This window comes from Jaculus jaculus, chromosome 7 (genome assembly GCF_020740685.1).
Source record: "Jaculus jaculus isolate mJacJac1 chromosome 7, mJacJac1.mat.Y.cur, whole genome shotgun sequence".
NCBI lineage: Eukaryota > Metazoa > Chordata > Mammalia > Rodentia > Dipodidae > Jaculus > Jaculus jaculus.
The window spans coordinates 91,109,463-91,131,966 of NC_059108.1; the positions used below are offsets into that span (position 1 = coordinate 91,109,463).

Here is a 22,504-nt window from a genome sequence, read left to right on the forward strand (position 1 = left end):
GGAGTTTGTTTGCAGTGGCTGGAGGCCCTAATATGCCCATTCTCTCTTTCTATATGCTTCTTTCTCTATTAAATAAATTAATTAATTAAATATTTAAATAAATGAAAGAAATTTAAAGGTAAAAAAGACCCTGGGTTTAAGCCTCAGTACCAGGTAAGGAGGAAGAAAAGGAGCAGGCAAACAGATAAACAGAAGCCAGGATGGTGGTGCACACCTTTAATCCCAGCACTTGGGAAGCAGAGATAGGAGCCTGAGATTATATAGTAAATTCCAGATCAGCCTGTGCTACAGTGAGAGCCTACCTCAAAAACAAAACAATATAAAATTTTAAATTGCCTGGAGATGGCTCAGCAGTTAAGGCACTTGCCTGCAAAGCATAAAGACCTGGGTTCAATTCCCTAGTACCTACATAAAGTCAGATGCACAAAGTGGTACATGCGTCTGGAATTAGTTTGCAGTGGCAGGAGGACCTGATGTACCCATGCTCTGATTCTCATTCTCTCTCTCTCTCCCCCCCACCCTCTGTTACATAAATAAATAAAATTTGAAAACAGAAAAAAGGAAATAATTTTTAAAAATATTTAGTAGTACAGTATCACCAACTGTCTATGCTTAAGAGTATAAGATGCTTAACACAGCTGTGGGAACCATTGCAGAAGAAGTAGTCAAAAGAACGTATGAGCCAAAGGAAAGGGAGGATTGTGTTGGAACACTGTCTTTCCAACATAAAGTGGCCATTGCATTCAAGACCTCACAGTGGCTGATACTATCTACACAAGTCCTGAAAAAAATGATGACACCAAAACAGAAGAGGGACTAATATGAAAGGAAAAGTAGGCTAGTGGAAGCGGATTATGATCAGGATACATTGTACATATGAATAAAGGTTGTTAAAAAAATTTAATAGTTGAGTGAACTATAAAATTCTATTTACCATATTAATTACCTATTGGAAGGAGGCGGCTGTTGTACCTGAGGACCACGTGTTGCTTGAGTAACTGGTACTTTGGAGAGCCCCAACATTTCCTGCAAACAGATTACTTAAGTGACTACCATTTATTTATTTCTACAAAGATTTATCAACTATTTACTATGATCAAGGTGCTATATCTAAAATTAACCACATAAAAATAAGAAAGACAGGTTGGAAACATGACTTGGCAGTGAAGACACTTGCCTGCAAAGCCTAAGGACCCATGTTCAATTCTCAAGGTCCCATGTAAGCCAGACACACAAGGAGACACAAGTGCACAAGGTCGCTGTGGGGGTTTGAGTCAGGTGTCCTCCACAAACTTAGGTGTTCTAAATGCTAGGTTCCCAACTAATGGAGATTTGGGAATTAACGCCACCTGGAAACAGCATATTGTTGCAGGCGGGCTTATGTGTGTCATAGCCAGTTTCCCCTTGCCAGTTTTGGCACACTCTCCTGTTGCTATTGTCCACCTTACATTGGCCAAGGGATGATGTCCACCCAATCATGGCATTGTTTTCCCATGCCATCATGGGCCTTCCTCTATAAACCAAAAATAAAACCATTTTTTCCTAAAAACTGCTCTGGGTCAGGTGATTTCTGCTAGCAATGTAAACTTGACTGCAACAGTCACACACATGTGCACAAAGGTGGTGCATGCATCTGGAGTTCAGTTGCAGTGGTTGGAGGCTCTGACATGCTAATTTTCTCTTTCTCTCTCTCTCACTCGCTCACTTGCTCGCTCACTCGCTCGCTCACACACAAAAATAATAATAATAAAAAGAAAACATGAAGCCAGGCATGTGGTGCATGCCTTTAATCCCAGCACTTGGAAAGCAGAGACAGGAAGATCGCTGTGAGTTTGAGGCCACCTGACACTACATAGTAAATTCTAGGTCAGCCGGGATTAGAGTGAAACCCTACATCAAACAAACAAACAAAAGGCTCAGGAAATAAAACCACAGATCAACTGCTGGGACCTCATGAAATTACAAAGGTTTTGTACAGCAAAGGACACTGTGAGTAGAGCAAAGAGGCAACCTACAGAATGGGAGAAAAATTTTGTCAGCTACACATCTAACAGAGGTTTAATATCTAGGATATATAAAGAACTCAAAAAAAAAACAGTAATAATAAATCAGAGTACCAGTCAAGATGGTGTCTGCCTAACCACCACAACTCTCAGGAAGGAGCAGCAAGGAATTAAGGGGCCATTAGGACTTTTAGGGGAGAGCAATCTCTAATAGATTGCAAGTGGGAGGGTGGGGAAGGGCAAAAGAGAGAACCGGCTGATTCCCATGTTCTTGGGTAACCCACCAGTCCCCCAATCACCCCAAGCAGCCCTCCTAGCCAGAGTCCCAGCCTCAGGCTACTCTCACCATAACTGCAGGCAAGAAGACCCAGGCCAGCAGTTCCACCTGCACCACAGGCACAGGCGATTGGCGGAATCCACAGACCCCCAGCACTCCCTCCCCCCACCCCGCAGGTCTTTAGGCCCTCCTCCCCCAATTCAGTCCCTCTATGCCCCACCTCCTGCCCACCCCTGCCATCCGCAACTTCAAAGCTGCTCCACTCCACCCCGACCCCCCTCTCAACTTCGACCCCCTGACGTGATGCTCATACAAGTGCAATAGTGGCACATAGCCATGGTGGGAAACCAACTGCTCTCGATTTGGCTAACTGATCTGCTCAGTGGAATAGAATCCATAGCTGGAGCTGGGGAACAATTCAGCACCATCCCACTCTCCATTAAACTCTCTGTAAAAAACAATGGTTATCACATTTACTTGGTGCTAACTTTACTCTCCATTGGAGAATCTTTTTTTTAAGATAGACACAGATTGTAAGGACAGAACCACCCCATCATACCTCAAAAGGGCCCCAGCTGAAACTAAGAATAATAGGGGAAACATGCAAGAATGCTGTTTTCTTGGCAAACCAGGAACCAGCACAATGGTGAAGGAGACAGGCATAGAGCAACAATCAACCCCTACCAAAGCAGATATCCAGAGATACAGAGGCACCCAAGATCTCAACACAGAAGCAGACCTAATATGAAGCCAACATGGCTCAGGAAAATTTGTGGAAGAGGGGGCAGAAAAATGTCAGAGCCACACACTGTGTCATGATATGCAGAGACATTTCCTCCTACCCAAAACTGAAGGCTAACCCCACAATGCACAACCCATATACCCCAACAAGGAGGGTCCCTGTTGGGGGGGGGGGAGGACAGGGAGGAGGCTAACAATGGTACTATCTTGACCATATTCATTGACTACAAAAATAAATAAATAAATTCAATCTATAATAAAAAAGAAAGCGGGCTGGAGAGATGGCTTAGCAGTTAAGTGCTTGCCTATGAAGCCTAAGGACCTCGGTTCGAGGCTCAACTCCCCAGGATCCACGTTAGCCAGATGCACAAGGGGGCGCACACATCTGGAGTTCATCTGCAGTGGCTGGAGGCCCTGGCTCGCCTATTCTCATTCCCCCTCTCTGTGTGTGTGTCTCTCTCTCTCTCTACATATATATATATATATATATATATCTGTCTCTTTCTCTCTGTCTGTTGTTCTCAAATAAATAAAAAATAAACAAAATTTAAAAAAAAGAAAGAAAGAAACAAATTAATCAGAGACAAAAATAAATCAAAGTTCACGCCTACCCTGAGACTACAGAGTGAATTCCAGGTCAACCTGAGCTAGAGTAAGACCCTATCTCAAAAGCCCCCCCCCAAAAAAAAAAAAGAGAAACCAAACAACCCAATTAAAAGATGAGCCATGGAACAAAATAGTTCTCAAAAGGAGAAATACAGATGGCAAACAAAAATCTGAAAAAAAATGTTCAAGATCCCTAGCCATCAGGGAAATGCAGATTAAAACTTCATTGAGATTCCATCTCATTCCTATCAGAATAGCTACCATCATGAAAACAAATGACCATAAATGCTGGAGAAGATGTGGAAAAAGAGGAACCCTTCTACACTGTTGGTGGGAATGCAATCTGGTCCAGTGCTTGAGGAAATCAGTGTGGAGGTTCCTGAGACAGCTAAAAATAGATTTACCATATGACCCAGCTATACCACTCCTAGGCATAAAGCCTAAGGACTCATCTTACTTCCTAAGAGATACTGGCTCAAACATGGTTATTTCTGCTCTACTCACAATAGCTAGGAAATGGAACCCGCCTAGATGTCCCTCAACTGATAAGTAGATAATGAAGATGTGACACATTTACACACTGGAGTTCTACTCAGCTGTAAAGAAACATGAAATTATGAAATTTGCAGGACAATAAATTGTTCTGGAAAGAATAATACTTAGGTAACCCAGGCCCAGAAAGCCAAAACATCACATGTTCTCTCTCATATGTAGATCCTAGCTAAAAATGATTGGGTTTGTGAGTAGGAAGAAAACTCAGTAGCACAGGCCAGTAAGCTAGAAAGGAAATAGAAAGGGAATAGAAAGGAAGAGAAGGGGTACTTAATAGGATGGTATTGCATATAAGTAGAAGAACAGATTAATGGGATGAAAAGACCTAAGTGAGGTCAGGGGAAGAGATTGAGTAAAGGAGAGGTGCAGGGAGGGCTAACCAAAATCTAAGAGGATATAAATAAGTCATATGGAAACCTACTTTTTTTTTTTTCAGGCTGACATGGAATTCACTATGGAGTCTCAGGGTGGCCTTGAACTCAGAGCAATCCTCCTACTTCTACCTCCTGAGTGCTGGGATTAAAAGCGTGCACCACCACGCCCGGCAGAAACCTACTTTTTGGACAATGGAACACTCAGAGGCCACAGATTGTTACTAGAAAATTTTCAGTGCCAGGGATGGGAAACCTTCCAGTGAGTTGTTGACCAGGGAGGTCACTGATAACCCCAAAACATAACAGGCGACTGCCAAGACTTTTTTGTTGTTGTTTATTTTTTTTTTTTTAACTTGAGAGCGACAGAGAGAGAAAGAAGCAGAAAGAAAGAGAGAGAGAGAGAGAGGAGAGTGGGCGCACCAGGGCTTCCAGCCATTGCAAATGAACTCCAGACACGTGCGCCCCCTTGTGCATCTGGCTAACGTGGGTCCTGGGGATCAAGCCTTGAACCAGAGTCCTTAGGCTTCACAGGCAAGTGCTTAACCGCTAAGCCATCTCTCCAGCCCAGACTGCCAAGACTTTTGGTTTCCCACCAGGAAGACGCTATTGCTGAAGACTCCACATACTTGGGCTGCAAAATCACTAAGAAATCCTGCTGGAGCTGAGCTGAAAACCTCCTCCCTGTAAACCAGCTGACAGAAAGCTGGAAAAAGCTACACTGCATGCAGTTCAATGGGGGAGAGAGAAATCACCAGTGGAGATACTCAACAGTATACTGCAAGCCTTAAATTTGGCCATCCAGAAACCAGGCATGGTGGCGCATGCCTTTAATCCCAGCACTCGGAAGGCAGAGGTAGGCGGACTGCTGTGAGTTGGAAGCTACCCCGAGCCTATATAGTGAATTCCAGGTCAACCTGGGCTAGAGTGAGACCCTACCTCAAAGAAAACAAAAAAAAAAAAAAAAAAAAAAAAGGCCACCCAGGCCAAATGAGCCAATGAGTGCAATGTGCAATAGTGGTAGGTCTGTTATGGGGGAAACCAACCACTCTCTAATTGGACTAGAGGCCTTCTCCATGGGAGGGAATACATCCCTGATACTGAAAAGCTGCAACAGGGGTTGGGTAGTCATGAGCCCCAGGGGTGTAACATCTGCTGCTGTCTGCCTAAAGGTATATACTATGCTCACCAAACTGCCCGGTAAGCACTTCTCTTAATGTCATACCCACTTATTAATACTACTCTCACTTTTGGTAGAGAAGCTTCTCTATTCAGATGGCAGTGACCTTGGGATGATCCAAAAGGCACCATGGTGCTGAGAAATAGTTACAGAGGAGTGCTCAGCACTGCAATATCTCTATCACACCTTGCAAGGCTCAGGGTCCATTGTGGAAGAGGTGGAAGAAAGAACATAAGAGCCAAAGGAAGGGCAGGACTCCTTAAAATGTGCTCCTCCAGGCACAAAATAGCCTGGATATTCATGACCTCGCAGTGCCTGACACTACCTACACGAGACCATCATAATAGGAGATAAAAGATCATGACATCAAAATAAAAGAGAGACTCATTAAGAGGGGGAGGGGATATGATGAAGACTAGAGTTTCAAAGGGGAAAGTCGGGGGAGGGAGTGAATTACCATGGGATATTGTCTACAATTATGGAAGTTGTCAATTAAAAAAAAAAAAGAAAAATGAGAGCCAGGCATGGTGGCACACACCTTTAATCCCAGCACTCGGGAGGCAGAGGTAAGAGGATCACCGATGAGTTTGAGGCCACCCTGAGACTACATAGTGAATTTCAGATCAGCCTGAGCTAGAGTGAGACCCTACCTCAAAAAAAGAAAAATGAAAAAAATAAATAAGAAAGACACAGTCTCTTTCCTTGAAGGCAAGTAGTCCAGATGGAGATACTCTTAGAGAATCAACAATTCACCATGAGAAAGCAGTTATGAAAGCAAATGTTATGTGAGTGAAGAGGAAGGATATTAATCCAGAAATACTTCATATCTAACCAATACTCAAAATAAAGTTAATGCTTAAATGCACTGTTCACACCTCTTAACTTACATCCATTCATCTCTTTCAGCAACTGTATCTTAAGCACCTATCATGTAGAAGGAATACAGTGGTGTGGTAGTTTGAGCTGGGTATTCCCATAAACTTATGTGTTCTGAATGCTAGGTCCCCAGCTGATGGAAATTTAGGAATTGGACTCTCCAGAGGAGGCATGTTGTTGGGGGTAGCTTCCCCTTGCCAGTGTTTGGCACAGACTCCTGCTATTGTTGTCCACCTGATGTTTGGCCAGGAAGTGATGGCCAGCCTATGCTCATTCCACATTTTCCCCTTCTATCATGGAGCTTCCCCTTGAGTCTTGAGTCTGTAAGTGAAAATAAACCTTTCCTCTGAAAAGCTGCTTTTGGTTGAGTGCTTTGTGCCAGCAACGAGAACAAGTAGTAAATAAATATTTCCTGCCATTGTGGGAATTAATATATGAAAGGAAGGAATGAAGTTAATAAACTTGGTATGAACTCCTAGCCACAGTGTTATGAAGAAGTATGTGGTATCCCATAACAGGGAGGTTAAGGTTACAAAGTACCTTTTAAGTGTGCACTTAGTGTTCTAAATGTCTTACCAAATGTACCATTTGGTTTTGAATCTCAAGTGGCTTTCTCTCTCTCTAGACATAAAAATATTATTTTACTGAAGCATTCATAAGTCTAGAAGGGCTTAGTCATGTAGTAGTAGAGTGAAAATATGTAACAGCAGGAAACACCTGAACCACAAGACACTGGAGAGGGTGGGATCAAAACTGACGTAAATCTTCTACATCTTCCCTCCCTCTCTCTCCCCCTCTCCCCTCTATCTCTCTCCTCTCTAACTCTTGTATATTAGTTATCTTTTTCCTCAATTTCTTAGTGGACACTGACCTGTAACCCCCACTTCCAGCTTGGGCCTACCATCCACAATGAGCTTTGGATCAGAGAAACCTACAAGGTTTCCCAAAACAATGACAGACTTCTGTCAGAGTACTTGATGACCCACCAAAGGCCAGTGGTAAGACCCTATTGCTGAAGACTCCATAGGCAGCTGACAGGTAAAATGGAATGACATGGCTGGAAGCCAGGAGAGAGTCAGTCCCCAGACAGTCAGCGTGTCTAGTGCCAGAAGGCGCTACATAGGCGACTGGGGGAAATGACCAAGAGCTGTCCAAACAACACATTGTTTAACCTAATTAGCAACAAATAACCGGATGTGATGCCCACACAAGTGCAATAGTGGTACACAGCCATGGTGAGGAATCAATTGCTCTTGATTTGGCTAACTGATCCACTCAGTGGTACTAGACCCTTAGCTGGAGCTGGGAAACAAGTCAGAACCATACCCAAACACAAGCCCACTCTATAATATCAAGCTACCATCAATCACGGGGTATAAGAGGGCCTACACCTACCATACTGTCTATCAAAAAAGTAAGTCTTATCTCAATTTTCTGGGTGCTAACTTACTCTCCATTGGAGAATCTGCTTCTCTTTTCCAGATAGATGCAGATCCTAAGAAGAGAGCTGCCCCAACATACCTTTGGGGCCCAACTGAAACTAAGGACAACTGGCGAAATAAGCAAGGGTGATGTTTTCCTGTGAACGGGATACCAGCACAAAGGGGAAGGAGATCAACGCAGAGAAAAATCAACTCCTACCAAATCAGAGAGCCAGAGCCTCAGAGGCCCCCAACACCTCAGCACTGAAGCAGACCAAAAATGAACCCAACATGGCTCAGGGATATTTTGCGGAAGAGGGGGCGGAAAGAATGTCAGAGTCACATGTTGGGTCATGATTTGCAGAGACATTTATCATACCAATAACTGGGGGCTAACTCCACAATGCACGACCCATTTGCATTAACAAGGAGGGTCTAATGGGAAGGGGTAGATCACAGATGAGCCTAAATAATGGTACCAAACTGCCTGTATTTACTGAAAAGAAAACTAATAAATTAAATTTTAAAAAAAAAAGAAAATATGTAACAGTCTAAATATCAAGCCAGTGAGGATAGTTCAGTGGTCCAATGCTTGATCATGTACAAAGCCCTGGGTTCAATCACCAGCACAACATAAAACAGATAAGGTGGTACGTGCCTATAATCCCAGCCCTCAAGAGATAGAGGCATAATAAGTTTGAGGCCAGCCAGAGCTTCAGGAGACACTCTTTCAAAAAATTTTTAAAAAGGAGCTGGAGAAATGGCTTAACGGTTAAGGAACTTGCCTGCAAAGCCAAAGGATCCATGTTTGACTCCCCAGGACCCACGTAAGCCAGATGCACAAGGTGGCACATGCATCTGAGTTTGTTTGCAGTGGCTAAAGATCCTGGCACACCCGTTCTCTCCCCCCCTCTCTCAAATATACAAATACAAACAAAATACCTTAAAAAAATAAGCTAGCCAGGTGTGGTGGCGCACATCTTTAATCCCAGCACGTGGGAGGCAGAGGTAGGAAGATTGCTGAGAGTTCAAGGCTACCCTGAGACTATAAAGTGTAGGTCAGCCTGAGCTAGAGTGAGATGTTACATCGAAAAACCAAAATAAATAAAAATAAGTTGGGCATAGTGCTGCACACCTCAACACTCAGAGGGCAGAGGTAGGAGGATTGCTGTGAGTTCAAGGCCAGCATGAGACTACATAATGAATTCCAGGTCAGCGTGGGCTATAGCAAGACCCTACCTCAAAACAAACAAACCAAAAAAAATTAAATAATCCCTGGTGTGGTAGCACATGACTTTAATCCCAGCACTCAGGAAGTAAAGAAAGGAGGATTGATGTGAGCTTGAGGCCACCCTGAGACTACACAGTGAATTCCAGGTCAGCCTTGGCTAGAGCAAAACCCTACCTCAAAAAGCAAAAAATAATAATAATAATAATAATAATAATTAAATAAAATAAATGAAACAAAAGGTGAAAGAAGTATAAAATCTAAATATCTACAAAGAAAAAAATACTGAACCAATTTGTAGCATTTCTATATTGATATCAGAAATAATCATTTTTTACTATATACCAAATTCTGAGTGAACTCTTTATATATACTATTTTTTTTACGATTTTATTTTTATTTATTTATTACAGACAGAGAGAGGGAGAGAGAGACAAAGAAAATGGGCACACCAGGGCGCCTAGCCACTGCAAACAAACTGCAAATGTATGTGCTACCATGTGCATCTGGCTTACGTGGGACCTGGAGAATCGAACCTGGGTCCTTAGGCTTTGCAAGCCAAGCCAACTCTCCAGCCCTATATATACTATTTAGACACCAAAAAAACACATAATAATAATTAAGGCTAGGGAGATGGCTCAGCAGTTAAAGGTACTTGCTTGCAAAGTTTGCTGGTCTAGATTCAATTCTCCAGTGCCCACATAAAGCTAGATGTACAATGTGGTACATGTACCTGGAATTTGTTTGTAGTGGCAAGAGGCCCTGGCTCACCTATACATAATGTCTCACCCTCTCTCCTTCCCTCCCTCCTTCTGTCTCTCTTGCAAATAAATAAAAATATTAAAATAATAATGAAAAGCTAGGCATAGCAATGAATGCCTAGAATCTCAGCTACTCAGGAGGCTGAGGCAGATTTGAAAGTATGAAGCCAGTCAGGCATGGTGGCACACACCTTTAATCCCAGCACTCTTAAAGCTGAGGAAGGAGAATCACCATGAGTTCAAGGCCAGCCTGAAGCTACAGAGTGAATTCCAGGTCAGCCTGACCTACAGTGAGACCGTGCCTTGAAAAAATATAAAAAGATAACAATTTTTAAAAAGTATGAGGGCAGCCTGAGCTATAGTGACACCATTGCAAAAGCAATGAAGCAGATTCTTAATTTCTACTTTACAGGTTAAAAATAGCACACTGACAAACTAATTAATAAAAAACAAAAAAGAAAACAATAGCACACTGTAACAACATGATTTCTTAGTATGTAGCCCCTCCTCACATACCTGTGCATGTAAATATGCCAAAAATCCAAATCAAAATACTTCTAGAATTCTCAACATATACCTCCATTTTACAGGTGAGCACTTGCTTACCTTTTGTCTTGTCTCACAGAAACAGATGATCCCCTTATTACCTAAAGGAGACCATGTCTTCTAAAACCTGGGTCTGCTTATCTCTTCTTTTTCTTGTCTCCTTATCCCTTCCCTTCAGACTTATACACCCAATCATCCCTCTCCTAAAGTAAGCATCTAGCTCAAATTCCCAGTCTCCTTCCTGCCTTCAACACACCTATTAGAAGACACAAAGCTGTAATCTCAAGGCCAGTCAATTATCTTCAGTTCAATTTAAATTTGAAAGATAGTTAAAAGTAAATGGTCTTCAATCTGTACAACAGGAATTTAAGGAACAGTATAGAAAACTGGTATCAACATTAAATTTAAAGTTGTACAATCCAATTATAATAAAATGAATTAAGAATTCATTGTTTTTAAGAAACTGACATCCAGAAAGCACTAATAAGCATTTATAGTGATATCCACGAACAGATTGAAAACCACCATCCTTCCTTACCTGCAGCTGTTTGGCAGACAGATCTTTGGTTCCTCTGAAGACATAGCTCTTTGAAATGCCTTCACATCCAAGTTCATGAACCTGCACCATTCTCCCAAAAGTAATAAGTCCGACCAAAGCTGTCGGTGGTAACAGACTTAGTGACATCTGCATGGATTCTTTCAGAGCTTGCAAGTCCTCATCTTCCATGCAGGTGTCAACCACATAGAGGAATATCAAAGGCATCTGAGGACCACGCTTTAAAAGAATTCAAGAGAAAAAGAAGGTTTATTTAAAGGTATAATGCTTCAGCATAACAAGGTCAGCAAGGAACTAATTAAACAATGTGCACAATAGAATCACACAGTAAAACTAAGTCACTATAGGTATAGAACAGATTATATGGGAGAGAATTCAAAACACAGCACTGAATTAAAAGTTTAAAATTTGGTTTAAAAACTATGTATTATCAATAAAAACTTTTTTTTTTTTTTTTTGGTTTTCCAAGGTAGGGTCTTACTCTCTAGCCCAGGCTGACCTGGAATTCACTATGTACTCTCAGGGTACCCTCGAACTCATAGCAATCCTCTTACCTTTGCCTCCTGAGTGCTGGGATTAAAGGCATGTGCCATCACACCCAGTGATAAAAACTTCTTAAAAATGTATAGAGCTAGAGATGAAGCTTATAGTTAGAGTGCTTCTCTAGCATAAACAAAACCAAGTTCAATCCCCAGCAGCAAAAAAAAAAAAAAAAAAGCCATATACACACATACACACCCAGGCATGGTGTGCATACCTGTAATCTCATTATTTGGGAGGCAATCAAGAACACTGACGCAAGTTCCAGGCTAACCTGATCTACACTGTCTTAAAAAAAAAAAAAAAAGCGGGGGGACTGGAAAGATGGCTTAGCGGTTAAGGCATTGCCTGCAAAGCCAAAGGATCCTGGTACAATTATCCACGACCCAAGAAAGCCAGATGACAGGGGGGTGAATGTGTCTGGAGTTCATTTGTAGTGGTTGGAGGCCCTGGAGGGCCCATTCTCTCCCTCTCTCTCTCTGCCTCTTTCTCTCTCTTAAGTAAATAAATATATATATATTTAAAAAAAAAAAAAAGACACCGGAGCACCACACAAACTCAAGAAACATGAAGGCAGGGCCACAGCAAACAAAAGAGGAGCAGATCATGAGGTAGAGGATCACATGGGCCAGTGGGAGAAATAGGGAGGAAATGCCTAAGAAAGATTTCCAAAGAATGATTATAAATATGCTCAAAGAAGAGCCGGGCGTGGTGGCGCACGCCTTTAATCCCAGCACTCGGGAGGCAGAGGTAGGAGGATCGCCGTGAGTTCAAGGCCACCCTGAGACTACATAGTGAATTCCAGGTCAGCCTGAGCCAGAGTGAGACCCTACCTCGAAAAACCAAAAAATATATATATATATATGCTCAAAGAAGGCAGAGAAAAATCAAAGAAATGAAAGAGGAAATCAAAGGAATCAAAGAAAACACAGAAAATGAAATAAAGAGGTCAATACTAGACATAAATAAGGAAATACAAATAATAAAGAAAAACCAGTCAGAATTACTAGCAATGAAGAACACAGAAAATGAAATAAAAAACTGTAGAAAATCTCACCAGTAGAATGGATGAAGGAGAGGACGAAATATCTAAACTAGAAAACCAGGTGGCAGATCTAATATAGTCCAACAAAGAGAAATACAAACTAATAGAAAAGTATGATTTCAAAGGGGAAAGTGTGGGGGGGAGGGTATTACCATGGGATATTTTTTATAATCATGGAAAATGTTAATAAAAATTGTGAAAAGAAAAAAAAACAGAAAGGTATGGATGGGACTTTCAAGATATTTGGGACACTGTGAAAAGATCAAGCATAAAAATTCAGGGTATAGTAGAGGAGAAAAATTTCACTCCAAAGGCACAGCAAGCGTTTTCAACAAACTCATAGAAGAAAACTTACCCCAAATTGGGAAAGAGGTGCTAATGCAAATATAGGAATCCTTTAGAACACCAACCAGACAAAACCTGGAAAGAACCTCTCCGTGTCATATTATAATTAAACTACCAAACAAACAAACCAAAGAACATATGTTGAAAGCAGTTAGAGAAAAAATCAAGTTACTTACAAAGGCAAGCTGATCAGGAACACAGCATATTACTCAACACAAACTTTAAAAGCCAGAAGGGCTTGGAGTGATGTATTACAAGTTCTGAAAGATAACAACTGTCAACCAAGGTTACTTTATCCTGCAAAGCTATCCATTCAAATAGACGGAGAAATAGGGACATTCCACAACAAAAGCAGAGCAAAAGAAATTTGAAGACAAAACCAGCTCTACAGAAAACACGTGAAAGAATCCTCCATGCTTAAGAGAAAGAAAAGTACACATATATGGAACCTGGAAAAAAACAAACCATACTCGAATACTAGTTAATACATGAGAACAGGGCTGGAGAGATGGCTTAGCAGTTAAGCGCTTGCCTGCAAAGCCTAAGGACCCTGGTTCGAGGCTTGATTCCCCAGGACCCATGTTAGCCAGATGCACAAGGGGCGCATGCGTCTGGAGTTCGTTTGCAGTGGCTGGAAGCCCTAGCACGCCCATTCTCTCTCTCTCCCTGTCTGTCTTTCTCTCTCTATCTCTGTCACTCTCAAATAAATAAAAACTAAAAAAAAATTTTTTAAACAATACATGAAAGCAAAGGTAAAAACCAGAAGAACTACAAAAAAATGGCAAAAATAAATATACACCTTTCAATAATCTCTCTTAATATCAACAGCCTCAATGCCCCAACCAGAAGACATAGGTTTGCAGGCTGGGTTAAACAGCAGGATCCTTCAATTTGTTGCCTCAAAGAAACTTACCTTTCTATAAAGGATGAACACTATCTTAGGGTCAAAGGTTGGGAAAGGGCATTTCAAGCAAATGGGCCTAGAAAACAAGCAGGGATTGCTATTCTAATATCTGACACGGTAGACTTCAGTCCAATATTAGTTAGGAAAGATAAGGAAGGTCACTTTATATTGATTAAGGGCACACTCCAACAGGAGGACATTACAATCCTAAACACATATGCACCTAACATAGGAACTCCCAACCTCATCAAACAAATGCTATTAGAACTGAGGTCACAGATGAGATCAAACACAGTTGTAGTCAGTGACTTCAACACCCCACTCTCATTAATTGACTGGTCATCCAGGCATAAAATAAACAGAGAGGCATCTGGATTAAATGAGGTCATAGAACAAATGGACCTAACATATATATGCAGGACATTTCATCCAAATGCTGCAGAATATACATTCTTTTCAGCAGCACATGGAACATTCTCTAAAATAGACCATACATTAGGACACAAAGCAAATCTTAACAAATACAGGAAAATTGAAATAATTCCTTGCATTCTATCTGACCACAATGGAATCAAACTACAAATCAATAGCAAGAAAAGCTATAGAACATACAAAAAATCATGGAAACTAAACAATACACTACTAAATGATGAATGGGTCAATAAAGAAATCAAGAAGGAAATCAAAAAATTCATAAGAGTCAAATGATAATGAGAACACAACATACCAAAACCTTTGGGACACAATGAAGGCAGTCCTAAGAGGGAAATTTATAGCTTTAAGTGCCTATATGAAGAAATTAGAAAGTACCATATGCCCCAGCTATAGCGCTCCTAGGCATATATCCTAAGGACTTATCTCACTTCCTAAGAGATACCTGCTCAACCATGTTTATTGCCGCTGAATTCACAATAGCTGGGAAGTGGAACCAGTCTAGATGTCCCTCAACTGATGAGTGGATAAAGAAGATATGGCACATTTATACAATGGAGTTCTACTCAGTGGTAAGAAAAATGAAGCTATGAAATTTGCAGGAAAATGGATGGATCTGGAAAGGATTATACTAAGTGAGGTAACCCAGGCCCAGAAAGCTAAACATTGCATGTTCTCTCTCATATGTGGATCCTAGCTACAGATGACTGGACTTCGGTGTGAGTAGGAAGAAAATTCAGTAGCAAAGGCCAGTAAGCTAGAAAAGAGAGATAAAAGGAAGAGAAAGGAAGGGAGGGGTAGTTAATAGGATGGTATTGTATATATGTAAGTAGAAGAATAGATTAATGGGGATGAAAAGATCCAAGTGAGGTCAGGGGAAGAGAATGAGTAAAGGAAAGGTGGAAAGAGGGCTAATCAAAATCTAAGAGGAAACTTATGTTTTTTGGACAATGGAACACTCAGGAGCCATAGTTTGTTGCTAGAAAATTTTCAGTGCTAGGGATAGGATACCTTCCACTAAGTTGTTGGCCAGGGAGGTCCCTGATGCCCCAAAACATTACAGGCCATTGCCAAGGCCCTTGGTTTCCTACCAGGAATAGATGGTAAGACCCTATTGCCAAAGACTCCACATATTTGGGGCGCAAGGCCACTAAGAAATTCTGCTGGAACTGAGCTGATAACCTCCTCCATGTAGACCAGCTGACAGAAAGCTGGAAGAAGCCATTCTGCATGCAGTTCAATGGGAGAGAGAGAAATCACCAGTGAAGATACTCAGTAGTGGACACTGCAAGTCTTAAATCTTGCCAGCCAGGCCAATGAGCCAATAGGTACAATAGTGGCACGTCTGTCACAGTGGAAACCAATTGCCCTCTAATTGGAGTGGAGGCCCACTCCATGGGAGAGAATACATTCCTGATACTGAAAACTTAAAACAAGGGTAGTCATGAGCCCTAGGGGTGTAACATCTGCTGCTATCTGGCTAAATGTACATATTATGCTTATCAAACTTCCCTGTAAGCACTTCTCTTAATATTCATACCCACATATTGTATACATATAAGTACAATGATTGAGATGGGGAGGTAATATGATGAAGAATGGAATTTCAAAGGGGAAAGTTCGGGGGGGGAGGTATTACCGTGGGATATTTTTTATAAATATGGAAAATGTTAATAAAATTGTGAAAATAAAATAAATAAATAAATATTCATACCCACATATAAATGCTACTCTCACTTTTGGTAGAAAAATTTCTCTTTTCCAATGGCAGTGTTCTTGGGATGACTCAGAAGGTGTCATGGTGCTGGAAAAAAGTCACAGGAGTACTCAGCACTGCAATATCTCTATCACACCTTCTAAGGCTCAGGGTCTATTGCGGAAGAGGTGGCAGAAAGAATCTAAGAGCCAAAGGGAGAGTAGGACTCCTTATAATATTTTTCCACTCAGAAATAAAATGGCCTGGATATCCATGACCTCATAGTGCCTGTCACCACCTACACAAGACCATCATAATAAGAGGAAAAGATCATGATATCAAAATAAAAGAGAGACTGGAGCCAGGCATGGTGGCACACGCCTTTAATCCCAGCACTAGGGAGGCAGAGGTAGGAGGATCACTGTGAGTTCAAAGCCACCCTGAGACCACAGAGGGAATTCCAGGTCAGCCTGAGCTAGAATGAGACCCTACCTCGAAAAAAGAGAGAGAGAGAGAGAGAGTGATTGAGAAGGGGAGACGATATGATGGAGAATGGAGTTTCAAAGGGAAGGTAAGGGAAGGGAGGTAATTACCATGGGATATTGTTTATAATCATGGAAGCTATTAATTAAATATATATATGACAACTTATGCTAGGCATAGTGGTACAAACTTTTAATCCCAGCATGCAGGAGACAGAAGTAGGAAGATCACTGTGAGTTCAAGGCCACTCTGAGACTACATAGTGAATTCCAGGTCAGCCTGAGCTAGTGTGAGACCCTACCTCAGAAAAAAAAGAAAGAAAAAAAGCTTGTAACAAATATATCTTAACATATACATGTATGCATATGTATAGTCATCTAGAAGAGACTTTTACTATTTTATTTCATTATATGAGGCTTAATTTCTTAGTTTAAAAAAAAAATCTTGCTGGGCATGGTGGTGTACACCTTTAATCCCAGCACTAAGGAGGCAGAAGTAAGAGGATCACCATGAGTTGGAAGTCACCCTAAACACACTGAAATTAGCAATTGCAGGTCAGGCTAAGCTAGAGTGAAACCCTACCTTGAAAAAAAAAAAAAAAATTTCAATCTGTTACTTTTCAAGATGGATATGATGACACACATGAGTAATCTCAATTCTTCGAAGTGGAGGCATAAGGATCAGGAATCCAAAGTCATTTTCAGCTACACAGCAAGTTCAAGCCTAGAGTGAATTACATAAGATCCTGCTCCCTCCTCCCCTCATAAAATAAAATATATTTAGATATATTTTTATTTGTTTATTTGAGAGAGAGAGAAAAAAAAAGAGATAATGGGTGTGCCAAGGCCTTTAGCAACTGCAAACAAACTCATGTGCCACTTTGTGCATCTGGCTTACATAGGTCCTAGGGAATTGAACCTGGGTCCTTTGCTTTGCAGTCAAGTACCTTAACTGCTAAGCCATCTCTCCAGCCCCAAAATGTTTTTTTAAAAATAAAAAATAGGGCTGGAGAGATGGCTTAGCGGTTAAGCGCTTGCCTGTGAAGCCTAAGGACCCCGGTTCAAGGCTCGGTTCCCCAGGTCCCACGTTAGCCAGATGCACAAGGGGGCGCACGCGTCTGGAGTTCGTTTGCAGAGGCTGGAAGCCCTGGTGCGCCCATTCTCTCTCTCTCCTTCTATCTGTCTTTCTCTCTGTGTCTGTCTCTCTCAAATAAATAAATAAATAAATAATTTTTAAAAAAGAAAAAAATAAATAAATAAAAAATAATAAATATTGAGCCAGTCACTATGCCTTTAACTCCAGCACTCAGGAGGCAGAGACAGTAGGACCACTGTGAGTTCAAAGTCACCCTGAGACTACATAGTAAAGTCCAGGTCAGCCTGGGTTAGAGCAAAACCCTACCTAGAAAAACCAAAATAAATTATTAAATAAAAGTAAAAATTTTTAAAACTTAACAACTATAGTTTGGCCAGGCATGGTGGTGTACAGCTGTGGTCTTGGAAACTTGAGAGACTCACTTGAGCCAACAAATTCAAGACAAGCCTGGTTGCTGTGTAGGAGGATTGCTGAGTTCAAGGCCAGCCTAATACTGCACAGTACATTCCAGGTCAGCCTGGGCTAGAATGAAACCCTACCTTGAAGGGGGGAAAAAAAAAACAACTCAAAAGAAAAAGATAAACCTGGTTAACACAGTGACACCTCAGTTTCGGGGGAGGGGGCAAATAAAACAACAAAGTGGTATTGGAGAGATGGCTTAGTGGTTAAGGCAATTGCCTACAAAGCAAAAGGCCCCAAGTTTGATTGCCCAGGACCCACTTAAAGCCAGATGGACAAGGTGGTGCATGCATCTGGAGTTTGTCTGCAATGGCTAGAGGCCCTGGTGCGCCCATTCTTTCTCTGTCTCTCTTTCCCTCTCTCATGTAAATAAATAAAAATAAACTTAAAAACAAAACAAAAGAAAAGCCAAAGAATAGTTCCTGTGACATTCCACTGTCCTCCATTTAGTACCTCTTGGTATTCCATTACCAAGCTTGGGACTTCACTCCAACAAAACTAAAAGCATTGCTAGGTTTTTATGTAAGAATCTTGCTGTAGCGTCGATAGCTGTGATTGGTGAGTCTGTGGCTACCAGTTACACTGGGATTGTAACGTTTTCACTTTCTGTACAACAAAAAGCTTTGTAAATAAAATCTTAACATTTTGGATCAAAAAATAAAAATGAAGTGATGGATAAAAATAAACCAGAATGAGAATGCATATATATATATTTTTTCAAGATAAGGTCTAGCCCAGGCTGACCTGGGATTCATTATGTAATCTCAGGTTGGCACTGAACTCACAGAAATCCTCCTACCTCTGCCTTCTGAGTGCTAGGATGAAAGGTGTGCATTACCATGCCCATCAACCTACATTTTTTTGAATCACAAATCATGTACCACATTGCATAGGATCAGTAAAACTGTATTCTATTAAACAATGAGTGCGTTTTTATAAGCATAGTTATACTGAAATAAAGTAGGGGGGGGACACAGTGAGTTCCAGATGCACAATGTGTCAACATGCATCTGGAATTTGTTTGCAATGGCTAGAGGCCATGGCATCCCCATTCTCTATTTGCGCCCTCTCTCAACTAACTAACTAAATAATATAAAATAATAATTACATAAATGCATATTAAATTAAAAAAAAAAACAATAAGTAGCCAAGATGCAAAAATTACTGACTGGCAGCTAGGCATGGTGGCACACACCTTTAATCCCAGCACTCAAGAGGCAGAGGTAGGAGGATTACCATGAGTTCGAGGCCACCCTGAGACTGCATAGTGAATTTTATGTAAGCCTAGGCTAGAGTGAGACCCTAACTCAAAAACCCAAAACATTAAATAAATAAATAAAAATAAAAAAGGAAACACAAAAAAAGAAATAACAGGGCTGGAGAGATGGCTTAGCAGTTAAGTGCTTGCCTGTGAAGCCTAAGGACCCTGGTTCGAGGCTCAGTTCCCCAGGACCCACATTAACCAGATGGATAAGGGGGCACAAGGGGGTGTCTGGAGTTTGTTTGCAGTGGCTGGAGGCCCTGGCGCACCCATTCTCTCTGTCTCTCTATCTGCCTGCCTGTCTCTGATTGTCACTCTCAAATAAATAATTTTTATGACCTTTTTTTTTTTTTTTTTTTTTTTGGTTTTTCGAGGTAGGGTCTCACTCTGGTCCAGGCTGACCTGGAATTAACTCTGTAGTCTCAGGGTGGCCTCGAACTCATGGCGATCCTCCTACCTCTGCCTCCCGAGTGCTGGGATTAAAGGCGCGCGCCACCACACCCGGCAATTTTTTTTTTAATTTTTTAATGTGTGCCTTGAGTTTCGGAGATAGCTCAGTCAACAAGTGCCTGTCTTGAAAGCATGAGGACCTGAGTTTTTAACCCCAGTACCCATTCAATGTCTGGAGTTTGTTTGCAGTGGCTGGAGGCGCTGGCGTACCCATTCTCTCCCTTCCTCTCTCCTCCCTACCCCCCTCCCTGCCTCTTTCTCTCTCTGTCACTCTCAAATACATTAACCAAAAAAAAAGTTTAAAAAGAAAGAAATAACAAATTACTGACTGGTTCCAGTTTTCTTTATATTTTAAAATGATTTATCATATATTTTTATTTATTTAAGAGAGAGAAGTCAGGCATGGTGATGCACGCCTTTAAACCCAGCACTCGGGAGGCAGAGGTAGGAGGATTGCTGTGAGCTCAAGACCACCCTGAGACTACATAATGAATTTCAGGTCAGCCTGAGCTAGAGATCCTACCTCAAAAAGTAAATAAATAAATAAAATAAAAAATAAAGAGAGAGATGCAGATAGAGAGAATGAGCATGCCAGGGCCTCAAGCCACTGCAAACGAACTACAGATGTATGTGCCACCTTGTGCATCTGGGGTGCTGGGAAACTGAACCTGGGTCCTTAGGCTTCGCAGGCAAGCATCTTAACTGCTGAGCCATCTCCACTTCTATTTGGGGGGTGTTTTATGTTCATTAATTAGAGTGAGAGACAAATCAAAAGACTTTAGCATTATATGGCTAAGTATTTGTCAACAGACGTTCTAATAAAAAAATAAAATTGATAGTTTATTGTTTACTGATCTACTCAGTGCAGCAAATCACACACTCCTACTCTGGAACTGATCACACATCAAAGAACATCAGAAATTACTTTGCCCAACTTGACCCTGCCAGTCCAACCTTCTGAAACGCTCCAACAGTTCAATGGGCTTAATGCCTTTAAAGTCATCTGGGTTTTACAAGGATTCTGTCATAAAACTTCTACATATTTAAAGCTTTAAGTATTTACTCCTACATTCTTACCAAGACAACATATTCAATGCTTGAAAATTGAGGTAAAAGTTCAGCAGGCTGATTCAGTTCAGATATTCCAGCATAAGTCGGTGGAAACTATACATTGTAAAACAAAAATTTTTAACAAATTATTTGACAGAAAAAGCAATAAAGTTTTACACTAAAAATTATTTCCTAACCATTTAATTATATTAGTTTATCTATCTTTTTAAGCCATCACTTTCCAACAGCTATTACTGTAATATTAACATCAGCATTGAGGCATTTTTTTACCTGATTCCTCTGATAACAAAAGTTGCAGGCCCAAAGTTTTGCTCGATAATCCACTTGACTGTTTTAAGAAAAAAATATATTAGTTCGGTCATCCTTCAATTCAGTATTACAGTGATCCTAATTTCAATGAAATTAATTTCTTTCTAAAATATGAATAAGCCAGGCATGGTGGCACACGCCTTTAATCCCAGCACTTGGAAGGCAGAAGTAAAAGGACCACCATGAGTTCAAGGCCACCCTGAGATTACATAGTGAATCCTAGGTCAGCCTGGACTAGAGTCCAACTCTACCTCAAAAAACCAAATGGTAAGCTGGACATGGTGGTGCATGCCTTTAATCCCAGTACTTGGGAGGCAGAGGTAGGAGTATCACAGTGAGTTTGAGGCCACCCTGACACTACATAGTGAATTCCAGGTCAGCCTGAGCTAGAGTGAGACCCTACCTCAAAAAAAAAAAAAAGGTTCAAAGTGATACTCAAAAGTAATTATTTTTGGCGCTAGAAATTGAACACAGGGCTTTGTACATGTGAGGCAAACGTTCTATGAAGCTGTAACTGGGCACATTCATACTTTTATATTGAAATAGAGTCTTGCCAAAACATCTTCAACAAGTTGTTGGGATTACAGGCAGGCACTACCAATGCCTGGCTGAAAACACTTTGATAGCAATAATAAAGATTAAAGAAAACAAAGCTCAGTGTTAAAATGTGTTTGAGGTAGCTATCATTTTTTAATTATTTTATTATTTTTTGTAAGCAGAGAGAATGGGAACACTAGGGCCTCCTGCCACAGCAAACACACTCCGTATGTATGCACCATTCTGCACATCTGGCTCCTTGTGGGCACTGGGGATCCGGGTCATCTGGACCTGCAAGCAAGTACCTCCACCAACTGAGCCATCTCTCCAGGCCATGAGGTAGCTACTTTAAAGGAGACTCTCGTGGCCAGGTATAACAACATATGCCAGTAGTCCCAGAACTCAGGCAAGGCAGAGGCAGGAAGACTACAGTTAAGTTCAAGGTCAGTCTGGCCTACACATACGAGTACTAGGCCATGCAGGGCTATACAGTAAAACCCAGTCTCAAAAAAAAAAAAAGCTTGGGCGAGCTGGGGAGCGGACTAGAGAGATGGCTTAGCAGTTAAAAGTGTTTGCCTGCAAAACCTAAGCACCCAAGTTCAATTCCCCAGTATTCATGTAAAGCCATAAACACAAAGTAACACATGCCTATGGAGTTCATTTGTAGTGGTGAGAGGCATGGTACACTAATTTTTTCTCTATCTTCCTCCTCTCTCACACACACTCTCTCTCAAATAAATAAATAAATATTAAAAAAAA

At 41.2% G+C, this 22,504-nt stretch overlaps 1 protein-coding gene across 2 annotated transcripts in view; it reads right to left on the bottom strand.

The window, feature by feature from the left end:
* Sec23a (SEC23 homolog A, COPII coat complex component) overlaps window positions 1-22,504 on the bottom strand; it is an 88,481-nt gene that overhangs the window by 54,807 nt on the left and 11,170 nt on the right. The window contains exons 3-6 of one of the 2 annotated variants that reach the window (XM_045154390.1): window positions 21,170-21,227; window positions 20,906-20,992; window positions 11,101-11,337; window positions 947-1,026 (exon numbers count right to left, since the gene is read on the bottom strand). In XM_045154390.1, the coding sequence (XP_045010325.1) occupies window positions 947-1,026; window positions 11,101-11,337; window positions 20,906-20,992; window positions 21,170-21,227 (462 nt within the window). The remainder of the gene's footprint in view (window positions 1-946; window positions 1,027-11,100; window positions 11,338-20,905; window positions 20,993-21,169; window positions 21,228-22,504) is intronic. The other variant, XM_045154391.1, reaches the window with a different exon arrangement.